Below are 16,784 nucleotides of genomic sequence, written 5' to 3'. Positions count from 1 at the left end.
TTCCGCGATATTGCCGGAAGATTACATCGCCAACGTCACTCCCGTTATCGTAATTCATCCGAAGACGTATTGAGATTAAAATCGTTCAGGAAAAACAGACCACGTTGATATCTTCCTTTGGATTCATGCTATGGAAAAATGTAAGGTCATGAAAGATGGATGGTTGCGAAAGATAAACACGGCGTAACGAAATATTTTGTTCCCGATATTATCTTTTTCCATTAGGACGTCTCAAAGATAATAGACAATGAAAATATGATCCCACGAGGATTAAAATAGTGTGGATATAAAATTGGAAAATTGAGATTCCTTTTTATTCGTTCGGGTATCACAACTGAATCTAAGATACCAGATTCATTGCAAAGTATAAAAATATAGGAGATATAAAAGACGTTGAACTCGCAACGACGTTCAGTGGGTTATCAAGTAAATATTGAAATAAATTAATTCCATGAAATATTACTAACTCCTTATATTAAAATGGACGGAGCAAGTACCAAATTTTGCAAATAGTTTCTAGGACATCGTGTTTAAAATTAAATTGTAATATCACGCTTTTCTCTCAAAATCGTCCATGTTTTACTGATCCATTTTCTTCAAGTTGACCTAATTCCAGTAAACCATTTCAATGCACACGAAGGATCGTGATATAAAACCATATTACATTTACAATATACCATTCACAAAATGGATAGATACTACACGAATTTAATATGAAAGGCCAATAAATCGATCTTACGATCAGAAGAATATACGAATGTAAAAAGAGGCGCTGAAGTGACGTCCATCAAACATGGTAATGTTCGAAAGAATAGCGCTCTTTGGTGTCGCAATCAGCTTTAAAAGCCGTACACGGCTGGTAGCTTTTAGCGTGACACGGTTGTTGAAAAGTGGGTGCCAGTCCCGCAAGTACAGTTTAATGCACCAAGCGAAATGGACGGAGTCCCAGAGACGAAATTGAACGATCCCATGAAAAACATGATTGCGCGAGATCAGCTGGCATCCTCGCGACATATTTTCGCAATATTCATTAGAGCTTGAGACGACAATTCTAGGAGAAGAGGGGAAGAATTTTTTTGTCATGACTGATGAATTGCAGAAGAAAATGCGCGATGAAGAAATATTGTTCTTCTATATATTTTATTTCTATTAGAAATTCATTAAAATGTTGATTATTAATTTTCTATTATTGTATATATTCCATATATGTAAAAAGAAATATATATAATACTTAAAGACCTTATATTCATTAACAGTACATATTTCAATATATATGGAATATGGAATATATGTAATATATATATTGAAATATGTATTGTTAATGAATATATATTTAAATTTTCTATAAATGCATAAATATCCACAGTCGACTAATGAGCAACAGACTTATTTAACCCCTTAACATAGCCCGTTGTAAGATGATCGGGCCAAATATAATATATAATATAATATATAATACCTTGTTTACGTTTTTGGGTCCAAAATTCTCGAACGTAAATCGTAGGTTAAGGGGTTAACAGTGGTTAAATTTTCGTCGACATCAATAATACCTACGTGGTTGAATCAATACATCAACACAAATTGGAGAACGACAACACCATCGGTCGATCAAAGGAGAGAAACGTTCTTGTAATAATAACAAGCGTAGCGAGACGAGAGCCGTAGTCTAAATTCTGTCGTGCGATAAGAAAGGTGTGTTAACACAAAGCCGCTGCTACAGGAGAAGCCTGGTTCAATCTTTCCAACAAGTAAGCGTTAAATTTATAGTAATATTACATATATTTGACGGTTCTGGGGTTTCTCCCTTGTTGTTTTCTGAAAAAATTAATGAAAATTTCACGCGCAGAAATTTACGCGAATTCACGGAGGGAGGGCATCGAAACCGTCAAAGAATTTAATTTCATCGAAGCACGTGTAATCGTCTTCGATCGGGCGATATTACCGATTCACGCTGAATTCGGTGTTACACGAACGACGCATAGTTTCGGTTATATTTCATCGTTTACGTGCCCTGATGCGCAATACACTGTCTTCGAAACGCGGTATTGTAACGACATCGTTGTGGAAACAATGCCATTGTATTATTACGGAAAGACATTCATTGAATAAATTCGATATCCAAGGTAATAACTTTTACTCGTTACGAATTCTACGCGATGTGTTTCTTAGTAGTTTTCAACATTCCCTCCTATTTTCTATCGAAGACTGTTAGAAACGTATTTTTCACGATTTTAAGCGACGTCAAAAAGTTCATGTTCGAAAATAGAATATTATGTTAAATAATTGATCGTTTTACGTTCATGGAAATGTAAGGATATCGAAATTATTTCAACGTCGGTGATATATTATTGAATAACGTTTATTATATTTATTAAAGATAGAAATAGTTTCGTCATACAACCTATAAATGAACGGTAAAGACAGGAACGGTAGTTTAACTGAACTAAAATTTCTTTCTTTTTAAAAATTGAAGGGGAAAACGAAATGCCAATTTAAAAACTCGATTACACGACTATATCTATATATACCATCCATATTCCTTGTAGAGTACGGAGATGAATGCTGCGAAGTATTGAACGTAATTTATGATGTAAATTTCTGTGTGTAATTTATACCGGGCCGCAGTACTTTCATTACTTTTAAATTCTTAATTGATAAACTGTTTTAAACGTATGGGATGAAATCGGAGTGGGAGAATTATCACGCGTCTTTGATTGAAAATTAAAGAGAAGAGAAGCTGTACGTTCTCTCACCTTCTTTTTTTTTAAATAGCTATTAAAACATATTTATACATCTATATTTTATACATCTATATATATAAAACATATTAAAACATCTATATTTTAATTAGTCTGTGTACAGCAAATTTATTAGCGAAGAACAGAAGTATTCCAATAACCTTTGGGAGATATTACTACTCAATGTCTTGGGGTTCTATCTATGAAACTAATTAACTGAAACGTTGAACACTGTAAAGTAGAGACATAAAGTTTTGCTGTAAGACGTTAAAATTGCTATTTAAAAGTCAATCAAGCAAACCTGCACCAAACAACGTGTCAAGACTACGTCATTTGTTTTTAATTAACCGACATCATACACGCTACAAAGATTGTCACGTTACTAAAGCTAGAAAATTTTCCCAAAGTTCATTTTGTTTAAATTTCGCTCTTTATTCGCCATAGTTTCTCAACTTAGATTTAATTCATCGTAATTATTCAGGAAAAGGATCGATTTACTTACGGCACGAGCTCGTTTATCCTCGCATCGGTATCGATAGAATTGTCACGAATCCCCAAAGAGACCAAACCTCGAATGTTCTACACAAAACGTCTTTCCCTCGGGGATTAACTCGAGTTGCGGCGCCCCTTTAATTCCATGCACGTACGAAAAACCACCCTATCGCGTTATCCGATATACATAGGATACCCTTAAACTCTCGTTCGGCGAAACTTCGGAAATTCCAAGCCGGTGAAATTTCCACCGCATTTTCGGGATTTCAACGGTGTCGGCGGTCGCTGGATGCTTTTCAGTTTGGCCTCCTCTTGCTTTCCACGATTATGTCGCTCCGTGACGTCGCTCACGTATTAGTAACGGATTAAAAGCGAGTTCGTTCGTTGGTTGTTGCTTCACTTCTGATCTCTTATCCAATGACTAAGCTTGGATAACTTTAACCAATAGCGCTGTATAATAATTTGGATATTAACTACCACCACTAAAGTAGGCCTTATGGTTACCGATGCAGCTCGCGTTAATGTATCGTTTAATACTTACGTAACTCGTGATTGGGTATGGGTTTTGGAATTTGTTATAGTTCAGTGGAAGAGGTTGTAAGAACGGGCTCATTTAGATTAACTTGCAGTATGGAAGACCATTTTTTAAGAAACAGCGTGCAGCATTTGTTGTTGTAAAAATTTCATTATATTTTTTCAAGTCACGTACACGTATCGCAGCAGAGAATAAAGTTATAATTATTCTGCTTAATTAATTAGGCTAAAGGGATTATACCTTTAAGAATTTAAAATACCTGAATAAATTTCAAATTCTCCAGATCTTGACTTACACTCGTACGATTTTCAGTCCGTCGTGTGAAATTGCAATCTTTTAAAAATATTTTTACACTTGGAGAATACATTCATGGCAATGAAATGATACTTTTATTTTTCTCATGTTTTGTATCTTTTGTTTGTTACAGGCTGAAATATGGAGCGTGTTCATCGCTATTTTAAGGAAGAGCGTGCGCAACTTACAAGCGTGTACAGACGTAAGCCTCATCGAACACGTGCTGCTTCGTCTGTCCCGCGCTGAAACTGTCGTCGCAGGTAAATCCTTATCAAACGATTCTAATCCTGGTCGCGTCTATAATAGTCCATACGTGCAATTTACACAACAAGCAACGTTCCTCTGTTCGATAGATCTACTGATCGACATGCTTGGAGTGCTGGCCAGTTACAGTATAACGGTGAAGGAGTTAAAACTTTTATTCGGTGCTATGAAAGCTGTAAAAGGGAAATGGGTAAGAAGGTCCAAAAGATATAGAAATACAAATTTTCTTTCGAAAGAGAACTATTCACGTTCAAAGAAACTGACGAAACTTTCCTAAGACTTTTGAGTAGAAGTTTATATCTCGTATGATGTATTGTGTAGAATTTTTATTGTATTCTTGTATGTCACAGCCACGACACTCGGCAAAACTGTTAAACGTTCTTCGTCAGATGCCGCAACGGAACGGACCCGACGTGTTTTTCAGTTTTCCCGGCAGAAAGGGATCGGTAAGTCGATTTTCATCCTTCTCTCAGCCGTTCCTCTCCGGCACCGGATATTCCTGTTACGACCTCGCGGAAGATGCCATTCGATTCTGAACTCTATTAAACTTTCGATAAGAAAATTCGCCTTGTTTCATGGAACTTCCACTCGCGCTTAATCCGTCGAATCAAATGACCTATTGATTCTTCGTCCAGTCGAACTCCATAGACGAACAGCTGGAAAATCATTCGAAATTATGGATGAACCTAAAACTCGATCAAGATTAAACGTATATCTTTTTAAACGTAAAGGATAGAATCCAAGACGTAGTTCGCAATAATTTGAAACAGTTTCCGTACGAGTAAATTTTTCTAAGACTCCTTGAATATTAAGTAGATATATCAGATTTTTTTGGATCTTGACACTTGATTCATCTTGCATTTCAAAAATTTCTTATTTCAATTCCCTTTTCTCTTAAAAAGAAATAAAAGCGTTTGATTTATGTAACACAGAATCACCAATGTACGAGGTGCCAAGTTTTGGAATTATGTTCCACTTCTTAAAGCTATAAGAATTATTCCTTTCAAAATTAAACAAAGCTTTTTTCAAGCTTGCACATTGAAGAGAATACTTGAACAAATTTCTCTAGTATTAGAATAAATGTTATTTTAGCATCGACATAGCAATCCATTTCATGATCGAACAAAAAGACGAATGTAGAGCAAGAACATAAAACTCTCTGTGAAAATCCATCGGAACAGATGTCGTCCGGTGCAGACGTTGGTAGCTATTCAATGAGTTTTAGAGACAGAAACTTTCGATATGACAGAAAATGTTAAGGAAAAGAAGTTTCTTATTCGGGGGAACTGTTTCGAGCGTTTCCTTTAATATATAACTTTGAAAGAGTACAAGTCAAAGGGGAAGCGTCTACTACGAAGTTTGAATAAAGTTTTTATGCAGTGAGTACATACTTAAGACAGAAATTTTAATTCATCGAGTAAAAATTCAAAATTTAGCTCATTTTAAACGAGCATTTCGTATATCTTCATGAAGATCGTAAGCTGTAAGTCATTTATTAAAAATTATATAAATATGAGGAAGAAAATGAATATTCGTTAAAAATACACACAACATATTGCCAAAGTTTGGCAGCTTATTTTCCAAATACACCTATACCTAAACCTGATTATCGTGAATATATTATATATATATTATAATATAATATATATTATAATAATTATTATATTGAAGAATTGCACCATATTGGAAAACTGCACGATCCATCCATGAAATACCTAATTTCATTAACATAACATCCTCTTCAGACAAGATCACATCAATTATTAAGTAGTTTTTGACGTCTTTCTATGTCAGAAAACCAGGAGGTATAAATAAATAGCTAGAACCAGTATAAATGGTAAATGAAGTACCTATCTATAATATAATACAATAAAATTCTAATTCTACTCGAGCTTATTTAATTATTTCTGCAACATTGTCAGGCGATCGTCCTTCCGCCGCTCGCGAAATGGCCACACGAGAATGGATTCACGTTTACCACGTGGTTCCGTCTGGATCCTATCAACTCCGTTAATATCGAACGAGAAAAGCCGTACCTCTATTGGTAAGTGCTCTTACATCAAGCCCTCTTGCGGGAACACTCTCTCGAATCGAAGTGGCCTGGCTAGTACTGGCTACCTTAAAGAATCGTTTACGTTGCCGTCTTTCACGAACGAGAGAAAGAGAAATACACGGAACTTGGAATAAAACAGAGGAAATTGGGGCCAGGGGAAAAACGTGCCGATCAAATTCCTTCATGTTCGACCGTTCGAATTTGATTAAACGCAGCTCCGTTTGAGTTAGCGCGAAAAAAGGATTCCTATTCGAACGTTGCATCGTGCAACAATTTGATCGCATTCCGTCACGCGGAAACAATTCGATTTCCATACAATCGACAACTGTTGTTTCCGTTTACAAAGTACATCGTTATTCGGAAGAATAGGAATAAAATACAGAGGATCGAAACCGTGTAGAGCAGAAAGATCGTTGATGAATTTTTATTGACATTCCAGATATTTCTAGTCGGCACCATTTACGTTCACAAAGCTTGTACGTTCCTTTGTTCGCAGTTTTAAAACTAGCAAGGGAGTAGGGTACTCCGCGCATTTCGTAGGGAACTGCTTGGTCCTCACATCTATGAAAGTGAAGGGCAAGGGCTTCCAACATTGTGTCAAATATGAATTCCAACCACGTAAGGTAGGCCACATTTCTATGTTAATTCTGTGGAAATTTATTTAACATATTCGGTGTTAAGATCAAAGTACGATGTAACTCGAAATTTACATTAGAACATTTAATTCTTTCATTCCCAAATTATTTAGATATTACAAACATTTGTGTGTAACTTTCTTACTCGTCGTATGTTTCTATTGATCATATGATCGGTAAAATTTATATGAACATTGTGATAAAAACATTATGGAAACATGGGCAAGGAATATTTTAAGTAGAATAAGATATGTCTGAAGATAGAAGCATAGTATTTCATAATTCTAAATGTGTATCGTGCACTTATCATGGGAATGAAAGTGTTAATCGTATAAAACTTCACCACTTTTTGTAACATTTCTTCCGTATGTGTTGTCAGAATATTTAATAAAAATTGCTCCTGTTAAATCTCTTTACAAAACGTTCAACTCAAGGACAGTTTATTCGAAACATTTTCAAGAGAACCAATAACGTTTACTTTCACAGTGGTACATGATCGCCGTAGTGTACATATATAATAGGTGGACGAAGAGTGAAATTAAATGTTTGGTCAATGGTCAATTGGCTTCGAGTACCGAAATGGCGTGGTTCGTTTCGACAAACGACGTAAGTAAATTTACGTATTGAATATAATTTCGCCTATTAATTTTACGTGTTTGCCGACCGCAATTAAAACTGGTCGTTGCTCGAAACGCATTGAAATTGTGGTCTCTGGCTATGAAATGTTGATCGAAAATGAAAGGAGCTATATAGCACGTTCTTCTTTGCAGCCGTTTGACAAATGTTACATCGGAGCTACACCGGAACTGGATGAAGAGCGCGTGTTTTGCGGACAAATGAGCGCGATTTATCTGTTCAGCGAAGCTCTGACGACGCATCAGATATGCGCTATGCATAGACTGGGGCCTGGATATAAGGTACATTGAGTTTAGAAACATAAAACTTTGCATAGATAACAGGCTTGAAAAAAATTCTTCCATTAAACTTTCCTTCTTCGTTCGTAATTATGGATACATGTTCTAGCTAAATATGAATTTCTTTTAAATAGAATTTGCGCTCTAGTAATTCAAAATATAGAGAATTAACATAAAAGCAGATTATAATTGTGAAAGAAATTCCTTTCACGTATTTTTTCATGAAGATCTTTAATTTTCTCTGATACTTTCTCCGTGTTCTTCACAAAGGCATCTGGAACTCGGATTTATGTAGATTCATTAGATATTCAACATTCCGTGTTCCCATTCCCGTTCTGTTCACAGAGTCAGTTTCGTTTTGACAACGAGTGTTACCTGAATCTGCCTGACAATCACAAAAGGGTGAGTGATGAGCCGGAGCTCACGAGCATGGTGGACCAAAGTATGCAAACTGTAAGCATTTTTATTTTCTTTTTCTCCCGTTTACATTTGATTTGCACATTGTTTAATCACTCTGTTACTGCGTTCGAGTTTCGTCAGAGGTAATTACCCCGATTATCGACCATCACTACGAATATCTTTTCCCCAGAACGTCACGTTCCGTTGGACGTTACTGCGATTCATAACGTTTGTATCTATCCATTGCATAATTTGCTTCTATTTGTGGATTTTTCTCTTTTTCGTTTATTACACACACGACTCGTTACTCATACGAGCCACAATTTTCTGTTTTGCCTGATGCTTTCTTACGATGTAGGCCTATAGCAAGACCCTGATTAATTTATAGCCTATTAAACAGTTAAGTTTTTTCATAAATCTGTCTGTTTAATCATTTTGCTGTGATGTGTGTATTTTCGTAGTAAAAGATTTTTCATAGGTTGTACGGACGAACATATACTAAGTTATACCTGTCATACTTTAGTTAGTGTTTCTTTAGTAGGCTGCGGATGTTTATTCATTTATGAGAATTCTAAATATGCAAATATATGTAAAATATCCGAAAGTAAAAGTTAAGGAACAAATCACTGTTTAGGATCAGAATATGAATTTGTATAAAAATCTGCAGTCTAGTTATTAGCAATGGACACTGCGACTAATGGATATCCTGAGTTTGGAAATTGTTTTAAGTCCGTAAGCGTCCCTCTGAAGATTTAACACAGCCTGTCTGACCTAAAATCACGTACAGTTCGGTTTATGATGTGTGGCACGTTTGTCCATTTAACATGTAGATATTAATTTAAATAGTTATGAAAATTTACTTTGAAAGTCTACTTTTCTACTTTTTAATTTCCAATATTAATCTATAATTGAAAATGACAAATTTCCACAGGTAATTATATTCATTTCTGTTTGGTAGGCTTTCAAAGATAAATTGTGACTTGTTGTAGTGGAATGATTTTACGACATGCAATTAGAAAGACACATCGACGGTATTAACAACGCTATTTTATAGGTGCTTTACGATGGTAAGCTGTCGAATGCGATTGTGTTCATGTACAACCCGGTAGCAACGGATTCTCAACTATGCTTGCAAAGCGCACCGAAAGGCAACGTCTCCTATTTTGTACATACACCACACGCCCTTATGCTGCAGGTATGATATCGAACACGCTATACTTGTAATTAAATAAAAAAAAAAGAAAAAGATAGGACGCTCGGAAAATGTCATTCATCTAGCAGTCTTTTTTTTTACAAATTTTCATGTAAAAGCATTTTTCGCTGTAAGGCACGACGTTTTTCATATCGTAAACGAATGACACAAAAATTGAATTTTTCCCTATTAAAATGTTTTTAATCTTTTATGTTATTTTATAGTTTAATAGTTTGAAATATTGAAAAGAAAATAACTTCTAGTTAGTAGTTTCTAGTAGAAAGAAAATAGTTTGAAATATTGAAAAAGGAAATAACCCTAGTTTCAAACATTCAACCTGGATACCAATACAAAAAAAATACTTTATAATTCATAAAAAATAAAAATTCCAGTGATTTACACTCGAATGCAGGCTGTCTCTTTGATACAAAAATTTAAAAGTGTTGCTTTTCTGAGCGTCCCAATTTTTTTGGTCCTTTTTTATTTTGCAACCGAATGTAGAACATCGAACTTGGAAAACATGCGAACATTTTACTGTCTATTTGTAGGATGTTAAAGCTGTCATCACGCATTCCATTCATAGCACGTTAAACTCGATTGGCGGCATTCAAGTGTTGTTCCCTTTGTTCTCGCAACTAGATATGCCTTACGATTGCATAGCGCCCAACGATGTTAAACGAGACCCAACGTTATGGTAAATATCTACCAAAACTCTTCACATCGAAATTTTCGATGGAACAAGTATTCGGCTTGTATCATAGCCGAATCATGTTTCTCGATCATATAACACGACAACTTGAATTTTAGTTCGAAACTGTTGGGGTTTATTTGCGATTTGGTGGAGAGTTCACAAACCGTTCAACAACACATGGTACAAAACCGTGGCTTTCTAGTGATCAGCTATATGCTGCAGAGAGCGAGCAGAGACCATCTAACTACGGAAGTTCTCGCGTCCTTTTTGGAGCTCACGAAACATCTGGTTACCTGTCTCAGCGCTAACAGCGACTTGTTATTGAAACAGGTATCGATTTAGTCATTAGTTTAGTACTCGTACGAATTAGAATTAAATTAACGTTAAGAGTAATTAGCGATAAGTTGGATGAGAGGTAGAGATCATTGAAGGTAGAATGGAACTTTCGATGGAAATCGGAGTTCAGTTGGGTCCAAGTAGATTTACGGAAGTAAGAATGGGCAAGCTTAGTTTGCACGAAAGTAATAAAATACATATAACGTATATCGTAAATGTATTTGTACTAGGCGAATACACATCGTTTATCAAAATTAGCTAAAATAATTCATCTTTGCATACATTTATAATTTATTCGATAATTTTAGAATAATATTTTCTAATTTGATCTATTGAAGATACAATTTTGTGTAATGAATCATTCATGAAATCTATTTTTTTCATCCTTTTTCACATAATTATTCAGTTTTACCCATATTTTATAGGACGAATTATTTTAGCTAACATATCTTAAGAATTCAACATAAATTTTAACTCAATTAAATTGAATTAAAGCATACTACCAACTCTACTACGAGACATATGGTTACTCTCATAATTAGAAAATCACATTGTGTTATTAGGGTTTGTATCTAAATGTAATAGCGTAGGTACATTTAAGCTCCCTAGTAAGTTCATCATTGAAACAGTCTAGCGATTTCTCCCATAAAAATTTCGTATGTTATGATACATTTACGTAACTATTCCTCGTTCTCCATTCTCCTCTTTTTGTTTTACCCACGATACAGTATACAATAGCATGAACGAAAGAACTATCAAACGCAGTTCTAGCGTATTATAATTTACTCTCTCTCTCTCTGCCTACTCCATATATAATATCTGTTGCAATAGCTTGTACGATAAAAACTGCTCGTAGATGCTCTGTATGTTATATGCTATTTATAACGTATGTGTACATATTTTCGTTCATTCGGGTTTGATCCGTTCACACACAATGCATTACGATTTCAAGCATGTACTATTTATACTTTTTCTCATGGAAACGACATTATGCTACCCGAATCTTTGGATCGCATGCAATCTACCGACTTTTAGGCTTCCTGATTTCATAATATGGCTACGCAAGACTATATATTTTTGTTCACACTAAATATTTGCTTCCATACGAGAATCTATCTACTTCTATTGTTTTTTGCAACGCTGAAGAATATTATTATTCTCTATTTGCTGTCTGACCGATCTGTCTAAGTTTCTATTTCGAAACGGTGCTACATGAGAGCGTACTTACTGACAATTTTGACTTTTCGTTCGAATCTACAATACTTCGCTTCATATTCTTCTATCGAGGATGCCTATCGCCTTCAGGAAAGCTGTTTCATTATTTTCTTTCTATACGCAAAGTTCAAATATTGGGACATCCTTTTCTCGCGGTGAACAGCTAAATCATGAAAGAAAGGAAGACTTCTATCTCAATATTTGCTTATAAAAGTATATTTATATGGTCTGAAATATCAAAAATTAATATTAAAATTTATAATTCATATACGTCCTGTGGAATATTGATTGGTTCTGTGATTTTTATGTAATTTTTCAATTTGTCTCAATATTGCCTTCAGAGCTACCAAATTCTCAATATTGATTTTTCGATGCATGAATGTTTGACATGAATTGTCATCTCTATTCTCCTCAATCTACTTTTCTTTTTAATAATGTGTCGCAAACTCTGTACGATGAATTTATCGGCACTCTCAGTTTCTTTCTTATTTTCAAATTTCCCTCCTATGTATTTTCCATTCTACGGTATACATATATACCCTGCTGCACAGTTCTAAATGTTAAGTTCCTATTTTAAATTCACCATAACGAGACTGTATGCTCGATATAACGAGCAAAATATTATTATCCGCTGGTACGATTATTTAATTTCCATCCGTATCCATGAAACTGGAGAAATGTATCTAAGAAGCAAGAACAAAAAGACCACGTAAACAAATAAGGAATACATAAAAGTCGGCTAGATTGGTGTGTCCGAAGAACAGGCAGATCCATGGTGATGTAGTTGTTTTACTTTTCATTCCTAACATGGCAGCTATTGGACCACGTACTTTTTAATGCCGCTCTGTGGATTTATACACCGGCGCCGGTGCAAACGCGGCTCTATTCGTACTTGGCCACAGAGTTCCTCAGTGACACCCAAATATATTCAAATGTAAGGAGAGTCTCCACAGTATTACAAACAGTGCACACGCTTAAGTACTATTACTGGGTTGCCAATCCGCGAGCGAAGAGTGGAATCACACCCAAAGGACTTGGTGAGTAATTTTGAATACATGGAAATATGTATTTCCATAGGGTTCGATAGGTTATGGCGGATTTATGACGTTTTCGATTCATTGCAGATGGGCCGCGACCTCAACAGAAGGATATTTTGACAATACGTTCTTATATTTTGTTATTTCTGAAACAACTTATTATGATCGGGAATGGAGTAAAGGATGACGAGTTGCAGAGTATTCTGAATTATCTGACGACAATACACGAGGTATAATGCTCGTAATTGATTGTGTAAAAATGCTTTTGATGACATAAAGTTTAACCTTAACCTTTGATGAAGGATAAGAATAGAAAAATAAAAAGAATTAATTTTGACTTGTCTTTGTTTCTGTATGTCTTACTTACGTTTGTTTCTCGTATTGTTTCGAATGTTGAAATAAAGAGTATTAAAGTTTGAAAAAATAAGCTTTTTGTTTCAAATATTATAATAATAAGAGTAAGTTTGTTGATCCCGCCAATAATATAAAAATTTATATCTTTTCACAGGACGAAAATCTACACGATGTTTTGCAAATGCTTATATCATTAATGTCGGAGCACCCATCGTCGATGGTTCCAGCTTTCGATGCGAAGCAAGGCGTCAGAACGATTTTTAAGTTATTAGCGGCGGAAAGCCAATTAATACGTTTACAAGCTTTGAAGTTATTGGGATTCTTCTTAAGCCGCAGTACACACAAGTAAACAAATTCAATAAATTAATTAAAAAAAAGCAAAGTATTTATTTGATAGCTATTAAGATTCATTTTTTGAATTCCAGACGAAAATATGATGTTATGAGCCCTCATAACTTGTACACATTATTGGCCGAAAGATTACTATTGAACGAGGAGACATTGTCACTACCCACCTATAATGTTTTATACGAGGTACTATTTTCAGTAAAAATTTAACTAATCAATTACTATTCTAATTTATACAATATCCTTTCAGATTATGACAGAGCACATTAGCCAACAGATCCTTTATGCCAGACACCCTGAACCAGAGTCCCATTATCGTTTAGAAAATCCAAGTAAATCATCAAATCAGTTAATTTAAAATGATAGGATTATAAATCTATATAAAAGCATATCTCATGATATTAACAATTACATACATAATTGCAGTGATTCTAAAGGTAGTAGCGACGTTAATTCGACAATCAAAGCAAACGGAGCAACTGTTGGAAGTGAAGAAGCTGTTCCTCTCGGATATGACATTGCTGTGCAACAACAATCGAGAAAATCGTCGAACTGTTCTACAGATGTCTGTATGGCAGGAGTGGCTAATAGCCATGGCCTACATTCATCCGAAGAACACGGAAGAGCAAAAGATCTCGGATATGGTGTACTCGTTGTTTCGTATGCTTCTGCATCATGCTATAAAACACGAGTACGGTGGATGGCGAGTGTGGGTAGACACTCTGGCCATCGTGCACTCCAAGGTAAATATTCTAACATTGTGGACAAAATTAAAGACAATTCCTACGGTAAGATTAACGTTGCACTGTTCCAGGTATCCTATGAGGAATTCAAGCTTCAGTTCGCTCAGATGTACGAACATTACGAGAGGCAACGATCAGATAACATTACGGATCCCGAGTTAAGACAGCAAAGGCCAATCAGCACTATCTCCGGTTGGGATCAACAACATTCAGGGAATAATGGATATAGCAAACCATCACCCTGGGGCAATCAACAGAACCACGAAGTGCAACATGTAGAAAGGAATTACAAGGTTGGATATCAAGTTTTTTTAGGATTAAGCTATTTATGGGGCTTACTATGTTAGTTAAACTCGTGTTTGAAGATTCTGCGGTTTAAGAAATGGAAAAAGGGAATAGATATTTACATGGCCGAGAAAGTAGGAATATTTCATCCTACTATTTTCTGTAGATGAGGAACAAATATAAAATACCTTCTTGAAATAAATGATATATAAGCACTAGAACATCAATTGTACTATGTCATGATAACTAACTCCATCTCCAGGAGTTCGATGCAACCGAGAGCAACGACCGTTTGGAAGAGTCCTGCAGCTGCGACTTGAACTCGATAGACAATACTGAAAGCGATGGCAGTCCAGCGATCATCAAATCGCACAGCGAAACCCTGGACACTGCTCAGTCGAGCGAAGCGATATCCCTGGACTCCAGACTGAGTGACAAACCAGAAACACCGACAACAGCGCGTGAACTTCATACGGACACGCCGACAATTCTCGAAGAAGGAAACAGCGATGCTGTCTCTATTCCAACGACTCAGGAGACCAGCGAAGCGATATCAATAGAGAGCTCCAGTGATTTCTATAGCGAGGTTCATAAGATCGAAGGTTCCAGCCCGGATTCCTTGGCGGTGCAGGAAGTCCTGAAGAAGGACGACGATCCTTCAGAACAGAAATCACAGGAGGAAATCGTCTCTCAATTATCTCCCGTTGAAAAGATGGAGGAAAGTGTACAAACTAAACAGGAAGACATTGAACAGATGGAAGAAACAGCATCGGTATCTCAAGACAATACAGATGCGTCCGGTACTGGTGTTTCTAGCGTACAGAAGTCGCAAGATGATGAAACTGAACCTGAAGGTGAGGTTGAAGCTGAAGCTGAAGCAGAAGCCGAGGCGGAGACCGAAGTTGAAGCTGAGGTTAAAGCTGAAACCGAAGTCGAAGCTAAGGTAGAAGCTGAGGTTGATGCTGAAACCGACGTTGAAGCTCCTACAAAACAAGTTGATGAAACGTGTAAAGAAAAATCAAACGTGGAAGATAAAGTCACTCCCAGTGATGAGATTTCTTCTGACGCGGCAGAGGCTTCCGAAAAAATGGAACAGACTAGCAAACAGATAGTAGAGGAAGATTCCACAGACGTTGTTGTTTCAACGGAACAGATTGATTCGGAATCAGTGCTACCTATTTCCTCCAGCGAGACATCAGAGCCATTGACCATCAAAGACATCGAGAAGCTGCAATTGGAGAATGATCGAGAAGTGATCGACAGCGATACCTCAGAAGCGTATTTAACACCGACGGAGAACCAAGACAATTTGGGTGATATAAAGTCGAAGGAGACGGATAAAATTGACGATAATGTTAACGAGGACATTGAACTCACGGAAAAGACAAGCGTCGACATTGAGAATAGCGTTGAAAACGATACCGAGGAAACCGTGAAAGATTCCAATTGCTCAACTAGCGTAATAGAAAATATCGAGACCGGTAAGACGAAGGTAGATGTAGAAGACAAGAAAGTGGAAACAGTAGTGACTAGTGAGTTAAGTAGTGAGAAATGCGCCGTGAACTCTGTAACAGAGGACAAAAGTGCTGTTATTAATGATAACGAGGAGAAGGTAACTGAAAAACATTCAAGGGTGCCGTCCACTATTTCTACTAACGTAAGTGATAATCAGTCAGACATTCCGGTGAGAACTGAAACCGAGGTAGAAGTAACAGATAGTGTTTGTAGTAATAGCGATATTCAAAGTTCTGTAGATAATGTGACGCAAGTGCCAAATCCTAAACAGCAAATTCCAACAATATCTACGGTCTGTGATGCAAATAAAAATATGCCCGACGGTGTGCCTCAAATCGTTAGTTCTACAGTGGTTGCGAGGGATAATTCGTTATTGAATGATTTAACTCCGGATCACGTAGATGCTCATCGCAGATCCAGCTTACCAGCTGTATCCACCGAGACAACCACCGATGATAATCTAAACAGTAACGAACCTCCTTCTTTACCCGTACCCTTGCGTAAAACATCGTCGCCACAGAAACGACCAAGGAGTGCCTCAACGTCCACGCAAGTGGATCCCAATCATTTCGGTGAGAATTTCCATAACATGTTTATTCTTTGCCTTCTGTTACCTAATTATTAGATCGTGGATGTTTATGAAAATTTATATTTTTGTGAATACAATTAATTATTTTCGATATTGTAGACCTTTGAGTTTCCATAAATACATAAACATTCGCAGTTTACTAATTATTTAATCTA

General features: G+C 36.2%; 1 protein-coding gene across 18 annotated transcripts in view; it reads left to right on the top strand.

Annotated features, from left to right (window-relative positions):
* LOC117213639 (neurobeachin) overlaps nucleotides 1–16,784 on the top strand; it is a 416,930-nt gene that overhangs the window by 307,234 nt on the left and 92,912 nt on the right. For 12 of the 18 annotated variants that reach the window (XM_033459150.1, XM_033459160.1, XM_033459155.1 and 9 more), the window contains exons 3-21: nucleotides 4,193–4,319; nucleotides 4,413–4,513; nucleotides 4,674–4,769; nucleotides 6,246–6,367; nucleotides 6,873–6,999; nucleotides 7,498–7,617; nucleotides 7,782–7,928; nucleotides 8,271–8,378; nucleotides 9,379–9,519; nucleotides 10,065–10,210; nucleotides 10,324–10,537; nucleotides 12,543–12,795; nucleotides 12,883–13,025; nucleotides 13,304–13,494; nucleotides 13,575–13,683; nucleotides 13,748–13,829; nucleotides 13,924–14,240; nucleotides 14,312–14,533; nucleotides 14,788–16,612. In XM_033459150.1, the coding sequence (XP_033315041.1) occupies nucleotides 4,193–4,319; nucleotides 4,413–4,513; nucleotides 4,674–4,769; nucleotides 6,246–6,367; nucleotides 6,873–6,999; nucleotides 7,498–7,617; nucleotides 7,782–7,928; nucleotides 8,271–8,378; nucleotides 9,379–9,519; nucleotides 10,065–10,210; nucleotides 10,324–10,537; nucleotides 12,543–12,795; nucleotides 12,883–13,025; nucleotides 13,304–13,494; nucleotides 13,575–13,683; nucleotides 13,748–13,829; nucleotides 13,924–14,240; nucleotides 14,312–14,533; nucleotides 14,788–16,612 (4,591 nt within the window). Of the gene's footprint in view, nucleotides 1–1,652; nucleotides 1,749–4,192; nucleotides 4,320–4,412; nucleotides 4,514–4,673; nucleotides 4,770–6,245; nucleotides 6,368–6,872; nucleotides 7,000–7,497; nucleotides 7,618–7,781; nucleotides 7,929–8,270; nucleotides 8,379–9,378; nucleotides 9,520–10,064; nucleotides 10,211–10,323; nucleotides 10,538–12,542; nucleotides 12,796–12,882; nucleotides 13,026–13,303; nucleotides 13,495–13,574; nucleotides 13,684–13,747; nucleotides 13,830–13,923; nucleotides 14,241–14,311; nucleotides 14,534–14,787; nucleotides 16,613–16,784 lie in introns of those variants that run through there. The other 6 variants (XM_033459161.1, XM_033459153.1, XM_033459146.1 and 3 more) reach the window with 4 other exon arrangements.

This window comes from Bombus bifarius, unplaced genomic scaffold (genome assembly GCF_011952205.1).
Source record: "Bombus bifarius isolate JDL3187 unplaced genomic scaffold, Bbif_JDL3187 scf7180000009125, whole genome shotgun sequence".
NCBI lineage: Eukaryota > Metazoa > Arthropoda > Insecta > Hymenoptera > Apidae > Bombus > Bombus bifarius.
The sequence above is the reverse complement of the archived record's forward strand: the minus strand, read 5'-3'. Positions and strand labels throughout refer to the sequence as shown.